Raw genomic sequence first — 14,820 nt, forward strand, 5'->3', positions numbered from 1 at the left:
ATGAGTGACTACGCTACGTTAGCTGTTTTTACATATCTTATTTGAAACATTATGATCAAAAATTATCATACTAATTAGCAAAGCAACAGCTTCTAAGAGTAACTTTTTGGATGTAACTGGAATAACGAGAATTATTACCCCACACAAAATTGCACAAATCATACTGGTTTAATATCTGATATTTTCTGCACTGCAGCCAAAGTTCGTTGCTAACATTAAAGTGCAGTGACCCTTGTATGTATAGTAAGTATTACTGGTAGTACCAGCACTCATTAAAAAAAATCTCAGGTAATTTACTTAAAAAGACAATAAATTAAGATGACCATTTATTCACAAATTAACAGTAAAGAAGTGGTGTTTGGTTTTGTTTTCTAAAGTTTTAAACAGTGAAACCTGTGCTAAGCAATCACTCCGAAGAAAAAATATACAGGGACAGATTACTGACAGGGTGGAAACAAATACCTAAATTTAGTTGTTATATATAATTCTGTCACCATTCCAAAGGGGAAAAAGATATAACAAGTGATCTTTGTACAGGTTTCACTATATATTGCCATGCAGAATTAGCGTAGAATGTATACATGCCTGCATATACAGAAATGCCTTTTACATAGAGCCACATTTAAAGTTCAGCAAATGCTAAATACTTGGTTAGAAAAAAATTAAGTTACAAATTCCCCAAAATTTACTGTTTTCATTCCTTTTTTTTTTTTCCCCTTACAAAAACAGCACACAGAGGAAAAACAAAAAGCCTTTAAAAGAATGAACATTACCACTGAAAGATAACACCTACTGTTCATTAGTGATAAAGATTAAATTTCACCTTTGCAACTTCAAGGAAAAATACTAAAACTTAAAGCTATACAGCAATTTTTTTTTTTTTTTTGAAGGAAATCATAATAAAAATGGGAATTCCTAAAGTAAAGACAGACTGCTTAAAGCAGTTCTTTCCTAAGGCAGAGATCCTTAAATAAGGAATCACAGCTGTGAACAGGACTATGGAAATGAGGCTGCAAGCAGAAAAGCTTGCAAATAACACTAGAAGCCTAAAACAAACTTCACCAGTACAGCATCAGTTCAAATGCTTCAGAGAATGCATCCAAAAAATATCCAAGTGCACACAAAAATACCTAAATGACTTTATTCTTACAAACCAAGTTTCTGAAGAATGTCATTCCTAAACTTTTTTTTATGGCTGCCTTGAATTTTCCTTACACCAAAATGTTAATATATAAACAGTATGTTGCTAAACACAGCAAGAACACATACTTGTCCTTTATCAAGCTGATTCAAATAAATATCTACACAAGCTATTGAAGAATTTGAAAACTACCTGCTGTCAAGAACTCTTTTTTCTATTTTTGCTAGAGATTAATTACCTTTTTGTACTGTTTGTCGCTGTCATAACCCTGGTCCGTAGCTCTGAATGCTGTTTCTCCTGGAGTACCTAGAACACAATTAGAGAAACTTGACACAATAAGCAAAACACACTAAAATGTATTCAAACTGTACCTATCCAATGTAAAATAAAAAGTATTAACCCCTATGTATTAGTAAATCAGTGATCTTGCTATTAACCCAAGATTTACTATAAACTGAAAGAGAAACTCAGCTTAGAATTCATCTGAAACTTATATCAAATACAGTTTGAGTGAAATCAGTTATTATCAAAAGGGAATAGGCAGATTCAGCTAGACAAATATTCTGAAACCTTTCTTTTTTTAATTACATATTTCTGAGGATAGTACAAATTTCATTGGTGTTACCATAATGAAAAAAATATATGCATTCTTCCCTACTGTAATGACACAGGTTTGCAAAGCAAGCTTCTTGAGATATGCCTGAAATAAAACACATCAGCTAAGAACTATGCCAGAGAAACACCAACAACTCATTCTCTCAAAGGTCGATCTAAGAACTTCTTAATATTTGGAAGGTATTTGTAATGCAAAATGCAACGCAGTGAATATCTGTGTTTACATCAATATTCACTCCTCTTGGTACAGTGGTGTTGTAAGAGCTGGCTTTAAAGAGGCAGGTTAAGGGCAGTAAAAAGGGCTTTTACACACCTAACAACAGAAGTAGATCAGAAGCTCCTATGACTTCACTAACCAAATTGTAACCTGTGAAAAATCAGCAGAAGAGGGGAAATAAAAATTATATATACAAAGCAAAATGCAAACCGAAGATGAGGGATCTTTGTCTCATTTGGAGGACAATAAAACTGTAAATGCTAACTATGCCCATGTGAGTATGCTACCAATTCCACTACAATAGGTGATATCTCACAGTACCAGTCAATAAAACAGCGATTTTAAACAGCCAAGGCACACAGGAGATTGTTATCTACTTGTCAGTCTGTTGACCTTGATCCTGCTGAGTTTGTAATGAGATGAATCAACTACTTCTACCATAAACAGTATTTTAAGAAAATGAAAACACACTTCTGAGGTAGATTGATAGGCAAATATTTTCAGACACTTAAAGTGGTGACTATAACACTCTTTCATAAACATGAATTTATCTCGTTTGATAATTATGAAGGTATAGATCGGAAAGAATCCTTTCTTCTGTTACAAGAATCATTGGATTGAGCTCTCAGCTGTGCTAAAGAGCAAGTCAGATAATGATGGATCATTTTCTTTTTAAAATAAAGAAGTTCAATATTCAGAAGTGATCTACTTAAACATCCTAAAATCTGAAAAACTTTAAGCCTAGTAGCATCTGTATGTGAGGAATTGACAAACCATCCTCCTGTATTTTGTGAAGGATTTAGAACTCTTTCTTATTCCATTGAATCACAACCTCTACCTAAACTGAATCTCCCGACAAGTCCTTCTGGAGCTGTGTCCAGACAGAAAATATTCCTCAATCCAAAAGAATTCCTTGGTTACAAATCTATTTCACACGCTTGCAACATTAAGCACATACTTTCAACGTCCAACTCTGTCTTTCTGCAACAGCTATAATACTGTTACAATACTGACCAGGGTCACTCACAGCTTCTGCAAATTCCAGCCACAGACACATCCAGCTTTCACAACTTGCTGAAAATATCAGGTTTCAATCTATTTGTTTACAGGTGCACGAGGACTCTACATTTCTATTCAGTTTCACATTTTGGTTCTTAGCACTTGCTACTAGAATTTGTGCCTTTAAAAAATGCAGTGCACTTACCTGTATCCATAACACTTTCAGATGAGAAAATAAGTACGCATTTTGAGGGTCCACTTTCTTTCAGCACGAAAGGATGAGACCTCATCTTGTAATACCTTATGTTTTCAAAATTAAAACTAAGCTGAAAAATTATTCTCACCAGGAGAAAAAATCCCTTTCAGTGAGGTGAAGCTCTCTCCAATCTTCTCGAAGTCAGGCAGAAGTTTGGCAAGGTCATCGGCATCAGGAAGGGCTTTGATAAGTTTTTCTATGAAAACAGTACAGGAACTAGTGAACAGTTTTTCTTTTCTATTATTTTTGTGAACAAGAACAGCTTAGGCTGTAAAATATAGTAACTTTTCCAGTAACTTCTTTAAAAAAAATTTAAAAAGCTTATTTCCACATGCACCTCCCCCCATCAGTATTGAGAAACTTTATCAGAGCTGCAAAAGCACCTGCTTCTTTAGACTTTGAACTTGCTGATAACTTGGTTGCCTAAAGTACTTAAAAACTGTGTAAAACTTATCCATGCATTTCACACATTATCTCACATACTTAGGAGATGATGTTTTTAAGAATCCGAACAAGAAAACATTATTCACCCTTACTCAATCCCAGCATTTAGCATTATCTACACATTGTCTGTACATGGAGTAGAAATCTTCCTCAACATCTTTTTTAAAACAAAGAACACTACCTAACTGCTCTACATACACAAGAAGTAACTCATTGTGTTTTTTAGATTTCAATCTGAGAATATGCAAGAAAACTACTGTAACCACAAAGTTCAGGAAAATAAAATCTCTATTTTTCATTTTCTTAACTCTGCATCTTCAAAACAGTTTTGCAGATATTTCTACAAGCTTCTGCATGTTCAATTAAGCATTTAATTACACATATCTTTTAATTGTCTATTCATGTTTTTGTTTTTACTTGCTAGCCATTCACATAAAGAACATTGTGCATAACACAGCCTAAACCTGTTTAAGTCCTCTTGGTCCGAGAGGCTGATTTGATTAACTTAGGCACATTCTCAAATGAAAGGATGAATTATGGAATATTAATGCTAAATGATACTTAACTTCTTCCAAAATACACACCAATGCAAGTAACTTGCTAAGACATATCTAAAGCTCTGTAACAATACAAATACACCCAAATTACAGCTATAAAGCTACCACTGCATTAAAGATGGGTACTAGAAGCCACGTGCTTGTGTTCAAGTTGTGTTCAGATACAGAGAAACATTTCTGCTTTTGTGATACCTAAGTCAATATGCTCATCAAGCTCCCAGATGAAGTCAGGAATAATCCATTTATATTCATCGAGATCAGGCATCATGTCCTTCCACTGATCATATGTCTAGTACATAAAGGAAACAAATAGTAGAAATAGAAGAAGAAACTCATGTAGAGAAGCACATGAGTAATCAACTGAAAAGTAGCATCTACATAGAAAACATATTAACCCACCATCTTTTAGATATGTATAATGATGTTCAGGTCTTTGAAAATATATTCTAATCCTCTTAACAATTTGTTTTTCATTTTGACTCATTGTAACGTGATGGAAAGTGCAGTAATGACAGCAGTGCAGCAAGATCCTAGGCTGCAACAAGTGAGAATTTGCTCAAACACAACAGCTGTGGGCACAGAAATAAAGGGAAGAAACTGCTTAACTTCAGAAGGCCTCAGGTAGGCAGGGATCTCCAGTAAGATCCCCTTGCTTCCACTGTCAACCCTTAAATGAGGTCTGGAAAGGGGTGGATCCTGGCTCCACCCATTCCAGTCACTCAGGTGCACTGCATGCAGCTGAGCACCCCTGGGTTGGCCCAGCCGTCCCACCAGGTGCTCAATCACTGCTTCAGGCCTTGACTTAGCATTTCTGCTACACTCATCTTTACTTTCATTAGTTAATCAAACAATGATAGGCTGTATTTCTGTAGATATACCAAGAACTATTGTTATGAAACAAATAATAACAAAAAATAAATATGCATGAAAGATAAGATAAACACACAAGATAACACATAAGATAAATACCTTCTTAGCTGTGTAACCACCACCTACAGCAGACCCCAATATAAGATAGCGAATTTTGAGAAGCCTTGATGCTAGTCTAGCTAGCCAAAAGTTCCTGTAGGACTGGTAACCATATTTTACATTTAAAAGTTTTGTTTTGCGTAGGGGAAGACGATTAAGAGAAGAGAACTGTTGAAGGGATATCCTTAATGGACGTCTTTGAAATTTCAGACTTGGATGGTAGGGATGATGTATGCTTCGGGAAACCAGGTGCAAGTTTTGAAGTGGTGATTTCCTTTTTATTCCATAGTTGCTATGTGCTAGACTCCTGCAGATGACACTAAAAGAAAGAAAGAAAGATAGACTTTAAGTAACAGATATTCTTAACGTACCGTTAACTCAATAACCTCTTTGGAAGCAATTCATGTTACATTTTAGCCGGTTATGGATAAATTAAAGCAACGTTCTGTATGTCCAGCTATCACTGCTGTGCTACCAGGAAAATAAAAGCTATAAACAGTATTCATGGGTACAGCATTTCCAGTGATTACTGAAAAACAAACAAACAACAAACACCTTAAATACCATTTATAAGTTCTGTTGTTAAGTGGATTTAAATTCCACAGAAGATTAAGGGAAATAACATCTCAGTGGAAAAGCATAGTTTGGGCAAAAAGTATCCGAGTCCACGGAAAACTACCATCAACTTGCTACATAAATGAAAGCATTATAGTTTGGCCTATCTTGTAATGTTCTCTAAAAGTTAGACTTGAGTAACATTTGAAGAGGGTGTTCAAACTTCAAAAAACAACAGGCATACAAAAAATCTCCTACAAAATGCATTTCCCTTTTTCTTGGCAAAGCTGATCCTCCTGTGGAGCTGAAGGATTTATCTGAAGAAATCTTTCAGATTCCTTACCTCTAGTTCACAGTGGTTCTAGGATTACAGCATTACCGTTTTCTCTCAGGTCATGCATAGACAACATTACTTCTGGACATGTCTGCACTGTGCTTATTGAAGACTTCCAGTGTGAATGAAAAGCACAGTTCAAACACAGAAACTTCTCAATCTTGCCTGTACAAAAATACCTCTGAGATTTGCTGTGTACTGGAGACAGCACTGTCTCTCACAGCACACTCTTAACCTCCAAACAAGTGGAAGACTTGGCTGTAAAAACATATTTAACACAGAAATTGAGCCTTTGGAAGGAAAGTTAAAAATCAATGACATTTTCCTCTCTCAAAACACAGCTTTGCTGATGGTGACTGCTTTTGAAGACAGTTTAATCAGGGTGTGGTAAGCCAGGATGAAGCAAGCCAACAACAGTGCCGTTATTTCCTTCCTTGTACTATCACTGCTATTACACAGACACTGACACTTTTCAGCAGAGACCAGGTGGTAGTGCACACTACAGCAACTACTCCCATCAACAGCCTTCAGCAGGTTGAAAACGTTTTTAGTGGTACATAACTTCCCTGTCTGTGATTGTCCCTTTAAAACACACTGCCTTTTCTATTGCTCATTCTGCATTGACCAAACCAGTTCTATCACAAACCATAAGGCAACAGCTTGAACAGCAAGTGCCTTCTGAGTGCTCTCAGAAGTTCCACCGCTTTCAGTGTGTATATACAGAAGCTTACAGTAAATACATCAACTCAAGCATTACAGCTGAGGTTCCATTTACTGCTTTGCTTTCTCTTCCCGCTGTTGAAAACTGACTCAAATAAATAAATAAATAAAAATCACTTCCTTGAGAAGCACAGTTACACTGAAATGGTACCAAAACACCACTACTGAACCAGGTGTTCTGTGACCTCTGCAAAGCTGCGTTTTACAACTGCAATCCAAACACGGACCTTGCAGACACACACAGCTATGCCACAGAACGCACCTGACTACAGGCCCGCAACTGGGCTACGCTGGTGTCGCACAAATCAAAGATACATTGGAAAGGGAAAGGAACAAGGCCTGCCGCGACCATACCCGAGCACTGCTCCCGGAAGCCAGCACCCCGCCGCCTGGGGCCCGCCCAACCCTCAGCTGCGGCCCTCTCGCCCGGCCCGTGGTTTGCTGCGGCCCCCCGAGCTGCGTCCCTGCAGCGCCCGCGCTGCCCCCTGCCCGGCCCGGCCCGCTCACCAAGCCGCCGCCGCCTTCGTCCGCCACATCCTGAGGGCAAGGAGGTGCCGGGGAGGAGAAGAAGGAGGAAAAGCCGCACAAAGCTCCTCCGCCGCGCCTGGCGCCCCCGAGCCGCGGCCAAGGGCAGGGGGAACCGCCGCCGCCGGGCTGCCGGGCCGCGCCGCTTCCGGGTCCCGGTCCGTTCTGCGGGGCCCGGCTGGAAACTCCGCCCCTCCCAAAGGTTCCGGGCGCGGCGGAGCGGTGCTGACGGCTGCGGCAGCCGCGAGGCGCTCGTGGCCGCTTCAGACCCCGCTCACAGCCCGGCCGTGCTCAGCGAGGCCGAGGCATGCAGCGGCAGGGTCTGTGCTGGTGACACGGTGGAGACCCTCCCCTTCCTGGAGAGGCTCAAACAGCTGTGATGCTGGAGAAGGGCACGGAGCGGTTGGCAGCACTGCCTCGGGTCCTGAGAAGCAAGAGGTGTGTCAGTGGGCTTCTGCCCGCTGTTGGTTTGCAAGCAGGATGCAAGTGGAAGAGGAGCCAAGAGGGATCAGTAGGGCTGTTCCTCTGCCCACAGACGGCCAGCTGCAGTTAGGTCACTTCATGCAATGCTTGGTGTGTGCCAAGCCGCTGTGTACAGACCTCAGGCGCTGGAGTCTGGTGGTGCCAGTGCTTGTCATGACTTCTCAGAGCCTCCCTCAAGTTGCACAACACGAAGTCCGTCTTCCCTGCACAGCACGTCTCCCAGCTCCTTTCACTTTCTTCTCTGTGCTGTCCCCGGGCATCGTGCTGCACCCTGACCGCTGCAGGACATAGAGAGAAGTCTGGGGTGTGTTATAGGCCAGGCTGCTGTTAATCGCAGGGGGAGGTTGGAGTAGACGGTGTTTAAAGAACACGTTCAGGTTGGATATTAGGAAAAATCTCTTTCTCAGAAAGAAAGGCAGTGCATTGGGACCGGCTGCCCAGGGAGGTGGGGGAGTCATTGCCCCTGGAGGTGTGGGTTTTATCTGTTTTTAAAGCAAATTTCAAATTAATAAGAGGAATGGTGACACTGTCGGTAGAAGCCAGTACAAGTAACAGTTTATGTACACAAACAGATCTGTAATGCTTAGTTTGAACAGTAGGGGGCGTCATTTAACTGAAGGTTCTGCGTTAGGTGTTCAAGTTGCGTTTTCTCCAGATAAAAGTCCTCCTTAAGAAAATGGACAAATTCCACCATCTTCACTCGTCCTGGATTAACAGACTTTTCTGAAATGCTGTGACAGGCTGCCAACCTATGGAAATGATGCATTTTTTAAACTCTTTAATCTATGTCTCCTTTATTTTCTGCCATGAAGATGCAAATCTTATATGGGAGTAGAAAATGTCAACAGAAGCTGGACTCAGGCTATAAGCAGTGAATAGATTGGATGAGTCTTGATTCTTCCCCGGAATTCCAGGTTTGGTGTGATCTGCTTGATACTCTCTTCTCCAATGAAGGGCTGCCCAGTGACAGTGCTACATCCTACTCTCCTTCACACACCATAAGGAGCAAAGCTGACATTTGATGAAGCAGCAAAAGCTGATCAGGCAGAAAAAAACTGTTTGTGGCACTCCTGTTTCCCACTGCTGTCACCTCCCAAAATAATGAGTCATTTCCCAAAACCATCAATCTGCTTTGGAAAAGGTGCCTTTGCAGTTGTTTCCTGTCTGTTATAGATAGTGCTGAACCTTATAAATACGTTTATCATAAATGGACTATAATGCATGCTTTCTAACTTTTAATGGACAATCTTGATCTCCCATCCATTTCAGGCATTTCAGTTTGTCTGAGTCTTCCAGTCCTGCCAACTGCATGAAACAGGCAATGGCCATTCATGGTGCTTGAGATGTTTGTGGCTTATACGAGTGCATGCCACGTGGAATTGGAGTGCAGATGAGCAGGAACAAACTTGGCACTTCCTGGTCTGTTTCAGCCACTCTAGAAATAATAACTTAGTTTCCTTAACATATTTTCTGGAAGAACAGGTTTGCCTCTCCTGACCTCATTCCTACAATGTACAACTTCTTAAAAAATAGCAAAGGACAAGGAAACAGTAATGACAATGAGGATGAATCACAAGAATAATAAACAGTTCAGCCCAGAGAAGTGAAAAAAAGGAAGTGATAAAACCCTGATTGCTGTTTTTGTTTGTTTTAATTTTTATTATTGTTTTGCCAGCTTCATTTTGACCCTGTATTAGAGGTCAGAGACATTTGCACCCAGCTCTCTGAGAACAGCGACGAGCTCTAGTTTCTCTGAAGTGTGAATAAATAACTATAATTACTTTCCCCAAAGTTGTGTAGTAAGGTCAGAAGATGTTCTATGACAGTATTTTTAGTAATTAACAAAAATATTGATCAAAGATCCTACATGGCTGGATCCTTACACGTAGTCAGTCCATAAATCCACCTGCACAAACTAGAGCCAGAACTTGAATTTTCTCCAAGGAATATGAGGGAATCACAGCTGGACGGGCTGGTTGCTAAGAGTATAACAACAGCAAGGCCTGTTCTCCTTCTCATTTGGACACACTCCCTAGTCCCCAGTAATTCTATAATCTCTTGAGGAGACATATTCACCTCTTGCCCACCCCTGAAATATGCATGCCAGCAGCACTTGCTACACTATCAGTTATGACTAGGATTCCTGCTCTGACAAATGCTTGTCAGATTTATTTTTTTCTTTCTCCCAGTGTCTTTGAGTGAGCTTTGTTTCAAGGTATCCCCTCAATCTCAAAACCCAGCAACAGAATGAAAGGAGGAGGGATGAATGTTACCTGTTTACCCCACAGAGAGGGAGGAGCTCCATTCTTCAAACAAAAGCAGAGTTAGAAAGAAGGTGTGTACTTAGAACACTTCCTCAGTGTGGACATTCAAGCCACACAACACTGAAGACTTGTCCTGAGGGTGCTGTAGAAAGTCTCCAGAAGGTCATTTCATGGGGGAAAATCCTGCTAAGAGCCATTATGCACAGCTTAACCTGGGAGAGGAGAATGAAATGGTGAGTCGTTTTGTCTTTGTGTAGGTCTTTCTCAACTCAAAGCAGCAGATGGCACATGTTCTGCAATAAAATGCTACAGTCTGTAATTTAATTATGAATGGTGGTATCTCCATAGCAGAAACATATAGCTATAAAGAAATATATATGCGCATATATATACATATATGTATATATATATTTTAACTGAAAGAGTACTAAGTTGTATATGTCCACTTGATGTAATTGATTTTTACCTCCAGCAGAGGATAACTTCACAGAATCTAGGAAGGAGTTGACAGAATATTGATGTAGTATTATAAAACTAGCCCGTGCTGGCCTTGTCTCAGCCTGAGGGTTGGCCTAGAGTAGTGTTCCTAACCATTTTACAGATGAATCTCTAGGGGCAGCTCCATCTGGATGAGATGGGAATCTTGATTTTCTCCGTAACACACACACGTACAAAACAAAACACTTCTTATGTTTGTATAAATTGTTAGTTAAAGCAGTCTGTTGAATTAGCAACACTATTTTAGCCTGGGAACCTGTATTAAACTGGATTTCTAATTACAGAACTATAGTTTTTCCAGAGAGGAGTATGTTGTTGAGTGTGTTTCTAATAGAAGAACATTGAATGTTGCTCCTGGCTTCAGAGGGAATGGGAACAAACCCCAGTGAAAGAGGTTCCAATTGCTAAGAATGAGATTCAGATATTAAATTCATTGTGAATCTTTACCGGTCTTTCAAGTCTAATCCTATTATCTGTTGCTATAGCAACAAGTTATTAGTAATATTGTACCTGGTGATTGGGTTGCCTGAATTAGGATATTTCACAGCCACTGTTCAGATTCCTTGCTCTTTAGTAGCTACAAGCCATGTTTTCACCACGTAAAAGGGTGCTTGAACTTGTTTCGCTTTTGCATTTAGTTTTTACAGAGCAGATGACTCTGCAGTTACAGGAAATTTTTCTTTTAACCATAAGTAACAGACTTGCTGGATATTACAGTAATAAGCCATTGAGAGCTGGCTTTGTATGATTGTAAATGCAGCTAAGAGCCTTTCATTGAATAATCATGTTTTCTGCCAACTGAGCAGGTCTGACAGTCCAGTAGTTCGCTGTCCCTCCCCAGACCCCTCACTCACAAGTTGGAGCCCTTCTCTATTTGTTACTCATCTGACTGTTAGGAGTTCCAAGAGAAACGTATTGTCAACAGGCAAGGAAACAGTTTTACAATACACTACAATTAATTAAAAATTATGGCACAGAGATGAGATGATTCCTCTGTACAGCCTCTTCTGTAGGCAGTGCTATGTCCTATGAAATAACAAGAAACCCTTTGGAGTACTACAGGTAGTTAACCTTAGCTTTGGTTTCCACCACCTCTAAGATTCGTGCTGTTACGAACCCAGGTTATTTGACTGCATGTTATATACCAAGCCCTAGCAACCTGCCCATGGAATATGGAAGGTACAAATCTGTATATTTCAAGTGAGCATGTCTACATTAGTACTACTTCCCTGTGCAATGAAATTCAAGCCAGCAGAAGTCATTTTCTTCCTTACCAACATAAAACCAAGCTGACAGGTATGCTCTTACTGGTGACATCAACACCAGGATCTTTGTCAGCCCAGGAAGCATTGTTTGTCATAGCAGACATAGATTTTCTTAGGAGATCTTTGCAGCATAGACCTAGCAAATCCTGAACAAGCTTGAAGGCTTTCCAAACGCTAATAACTCTAAGACATTCACGTGGCTAGATAAACTTGCTAAGAAACTTGCATGATATGTGTGCCTGTTCCCACTTCTTCATACGCATTGTGATTAACAGTGTTGTGGGTCAAATAGTCATCTTTTTTTCTTATTTGAGAAGAGAATATTTTGAGAATTCTTCTGAAGAACAATTTCACTACTTGACGTGCTTGACAAATGAGAAGTGGTTTCGTTTATTCAGTTTCTTTTTAAGGAAGGAATTATTTATCTACTAAATATCTGTATGAATCCATCATTCATTGCTAAAATTCTTCCTTCTGAAGGCACAGTCAGAAAAACACCTGAATCTAACAGAAAGTTTTATTCTAAAGCAGAGTGTTGAAAGAGGGAGCTTTGGAACAAGTCAGGTTTGGAGCTTCATTTGTTTCCCTGTTCAGTTTTACATCTGAAAGATGTGGCCCAGGTAATGTGCTCCAGACATTTCCAAACCTTGGAAAAAACTTGCTTTACTTTGGCTTTAGTTTCCAGCTGCTCATCCAGGTATGAAACAGCAGTTAACATCTGTTGTTTATTCTTTCCCAGATCACTCCTTGTAGAGCTCCTGAACACCTACATTCAGAAATGCCATGTTCATCAAGGAACAAACCAACCTGAACCAACACTAGTGTTCTTAGGGCAGAGTGTGCATTGTGTCAGAACGGCTTAAAAGTATCTGTCAGGCAATTCCCTTGTCAGAATCAGCAAGATTTAACAGTACTGGATGACCTGAGAGCAGGGTCATTTTTTCCCCTAGCTATTTTCCTTCTCTTCCTGTGTCCTCGTTTTCAAGATGGGGAGTACTGATGCTTCCTTGATTTTGGAAAATATCTTGAGATCTAGAGGATTAAACTGCTTTGTTTTGTTTTGTTAGAAGGGAAAACAAAGGCCTGAAAACATGCAGGTGTAGGTAGAACTCAGATTTTGATGTATTGATGCCCGTTTCTCCAGGCAGAGAAAGACAGAATCTGCCTTAGCTCTGTGGATTCTGTTTGCTCAGTTTGCTCGCTGTTTCTGTTTGCTTGCTGTTCTGTGAATGCCCTGTAGTGTACAGGGATTAATTGCTTGCAGTGCATTTTTATTTACTTATTGTTCTTGATTTGCATAAACTAGGGTAAACACAAGAAATTGGACGGATGCATTTTGCCACATGACTCACCCCAACTTTGCCATTGTGAAAGAGGACACCATTATCCCTCCAAACACATTGCTTTGGTGGGTGGACCTCTTGGTTAATTTGACATGTAAGGCTTGGGGAATCATTCGGTGTTTCTGAAGAGAAGAACACTGCCAACAGAAGATGAGCCCAAATGACTGCCAATCACACACTAGGTGCCCACCCTCACCCTTTTTAATTGTACTACCTACAGCTTTATTGACCTCTCAGACTTTGGGTGTAAGGCACAAAAGCTGGAAATTAGAGGAATGAATCACTCACAAAAGCAAGATGCACATGGCAGCAATCTCATTCTTCCCCACCCTGATATACAGGCCCATCCCAATTTGGAAAGATTATTCTAGTTATTTCAGGTCCAGCTATTTACTGCAGGAAATCTGAAGGCACGCTCTTTTAACAGTTCTTCCCTTAGGCATCTCTATCTGCCTGGGAGTTTCTTTACCTTGCTGACAGGCTGTAATGTCTGGAGACAGGCATCCGCATCTTGCTGGTAACTAATTGCTGCAAACTGAGTTTGCATCGTTGTATGTACTATTCTGTATGCTGATGTTGACACTAATTTGGTAACCTTTTTGTTGAGAATACAACTAGACAGAGGTGCGTGGAAAGCCTTTCACCTGCCTATTGGAGCAATTAGTGAATACTAATAGCGCACGACTGCTACACCAACCACCTTAAAACAGCGTTGCCTATCTGCTGTAGCCTGCCTTATATGCTGCTCAGAGACTATAGAAACCTCTGAAAATGCTGAGCATGTGCATCTCAAGGTGGTATAAACATCTCCTGCACAATGCAAGCCACTTGCTTGCATAGCCTACCATACTTTTTTTCCACGGTTGCCATTTTCTTGTGTTTAGAAGCACTATGGAGATCACCTAGGTGAAGGGAATCCATCTTCTGGGGAATGGCAGAGGGCAGGCAGGTTGTTGCAGTGAGCGGAAGCATTGGGTAGGGCCTGTGTTTCGCATAATAAGCAAAGGCACCAGCACAGAACCAGGAATTATGTATTAGTCATCCTTCCAATTACATTATCTTTTCTGCTCCCCTTGTGAATGGATCTTGCAATATCTGTAGCTGCAGATATCTGATCTTGAGAAGTAGATTGCACAATTGCTGCAGATATACTAAGAAGAAGGAGATTGAGGAATCTTAACCCTTATGTTAGCAAATTCCCTTGGTCATCTGACGTAATTGCAGCTATTCTATCTTTCACTTAGATCAGGACTCGGTCTGCTCTGTAAAGTCACTTTGTACATTTTGTTTCACCTTTACCCAACCTCTGATAGCACCACAGAGAGAGAATTTGGCCATGGTACCATGATCTGGCAGTTCTTAAACTATAATGCTGACAGTCATCCCTTTGAAGTTTTGGGCAGGTCACCTTGCCTCATTGTAACAATTTCCCCAGCTTTAAAAAAGGAATAATGATACCTACTCATACAGCTACAGAGAGTGGCTTCCTTTTGCCCTCTGAACGTGTAAAGCATTGTGCAAGTGTTCATTAGCTGTTCCTAATAACAGTTATTATTATTTTGGGATGTTAGTACAGTAGCATATTGGCAAGGTCCCAAATCCCCACACTGAAGCTGTCGTGGAAGGTGGTAACAG

General features: G+C 40.4%; 2 protein-coding genes across 10 annotated transcripts in view; one reads left to right on the forward strand and one right to left on the reverse strand.

The window, feature by feature from the left end:
- OPA1 (OPA1, mitochondrial dynamin like GTPase) overlaps nt 1-7,489 on the reverse strand; it is a 49,844-nt gene extending 42,355 nt beyond the window's left edge. For 4 of the 8 annotated variants that reach the window (XM_015291397.4, NM_001396175.1, NM_001039309.2 and 1 more), the window contains exons 1-6: nt 7,315-7,489; nt 5,199-5,517; nt 4,422-4,518; nt 3,317-3,424; nt 2,070-2,123; nt 1,380-1,447 (exon numbers count right to left, since the gene is read on the reverse strand). In XM_015291397.4, coding sequence (XP_015146883.1) covers nt 1,380-1,447; nt 2,070-2,123; nt 3,317-3,424; nt 4,422-4,518; nt 5,199-5,517; nt 7,315-7,343 — 675 coding nt within the window. In that variant the 5' untranslated portion in view covers nt 7,344-7,489. The remainder of the gene's footprint in view (nt 1-1,379; nt 1,448-2,069; nt 2,124-3,316; nt 3,425-4,421; nt 4,519-5,198; nt 5,518-7,314) is intronic. The other 4 variants (XM_015291400.4, XM_046898418.1, NM_001396174.1 and 1 more) reach the window with 1 other exon arrangement.
- A 2,667-nt stretch (nt 7,490-10,156) lies between these two features.
- Nucleotides 10,157-14,820, forward strand: part of ATP13A4 (ATPase 13A4) — a 33,402-nt gene continuing 28,738 nt past the window's right edge. For both annotated transcript variants that reach the window (NM_001031314.2, XM_025153362.3), the window contains exon 1: nt 10,157-10,312. In NM_001031314.2, coding sequence (NP_001026485.2) covers nt 10,250-10,312 — 63 coding nt within the window. In that variant the 5' untranslated portion in view covers nt 10,157-10,249. The remainder of the gene's footprint in view (nt 10,313-14,820) is intronic.

This window comes from Gallus gallus, chromosome 9 (genome assembly GCF_016699485.2).
Source record: "Gallus gallus isolate bGalGal1 chromosome 9, bGalGal1.mat.broiler.GRCg7b, whole genome shotgun sequence".
NCBI classification, from domain to species: domain Eukaryota; kingdom Metazoa; phylum Chordata; class Aves; order Galliformes; family Phasianidae; genus Gallus; species Gallus gallus.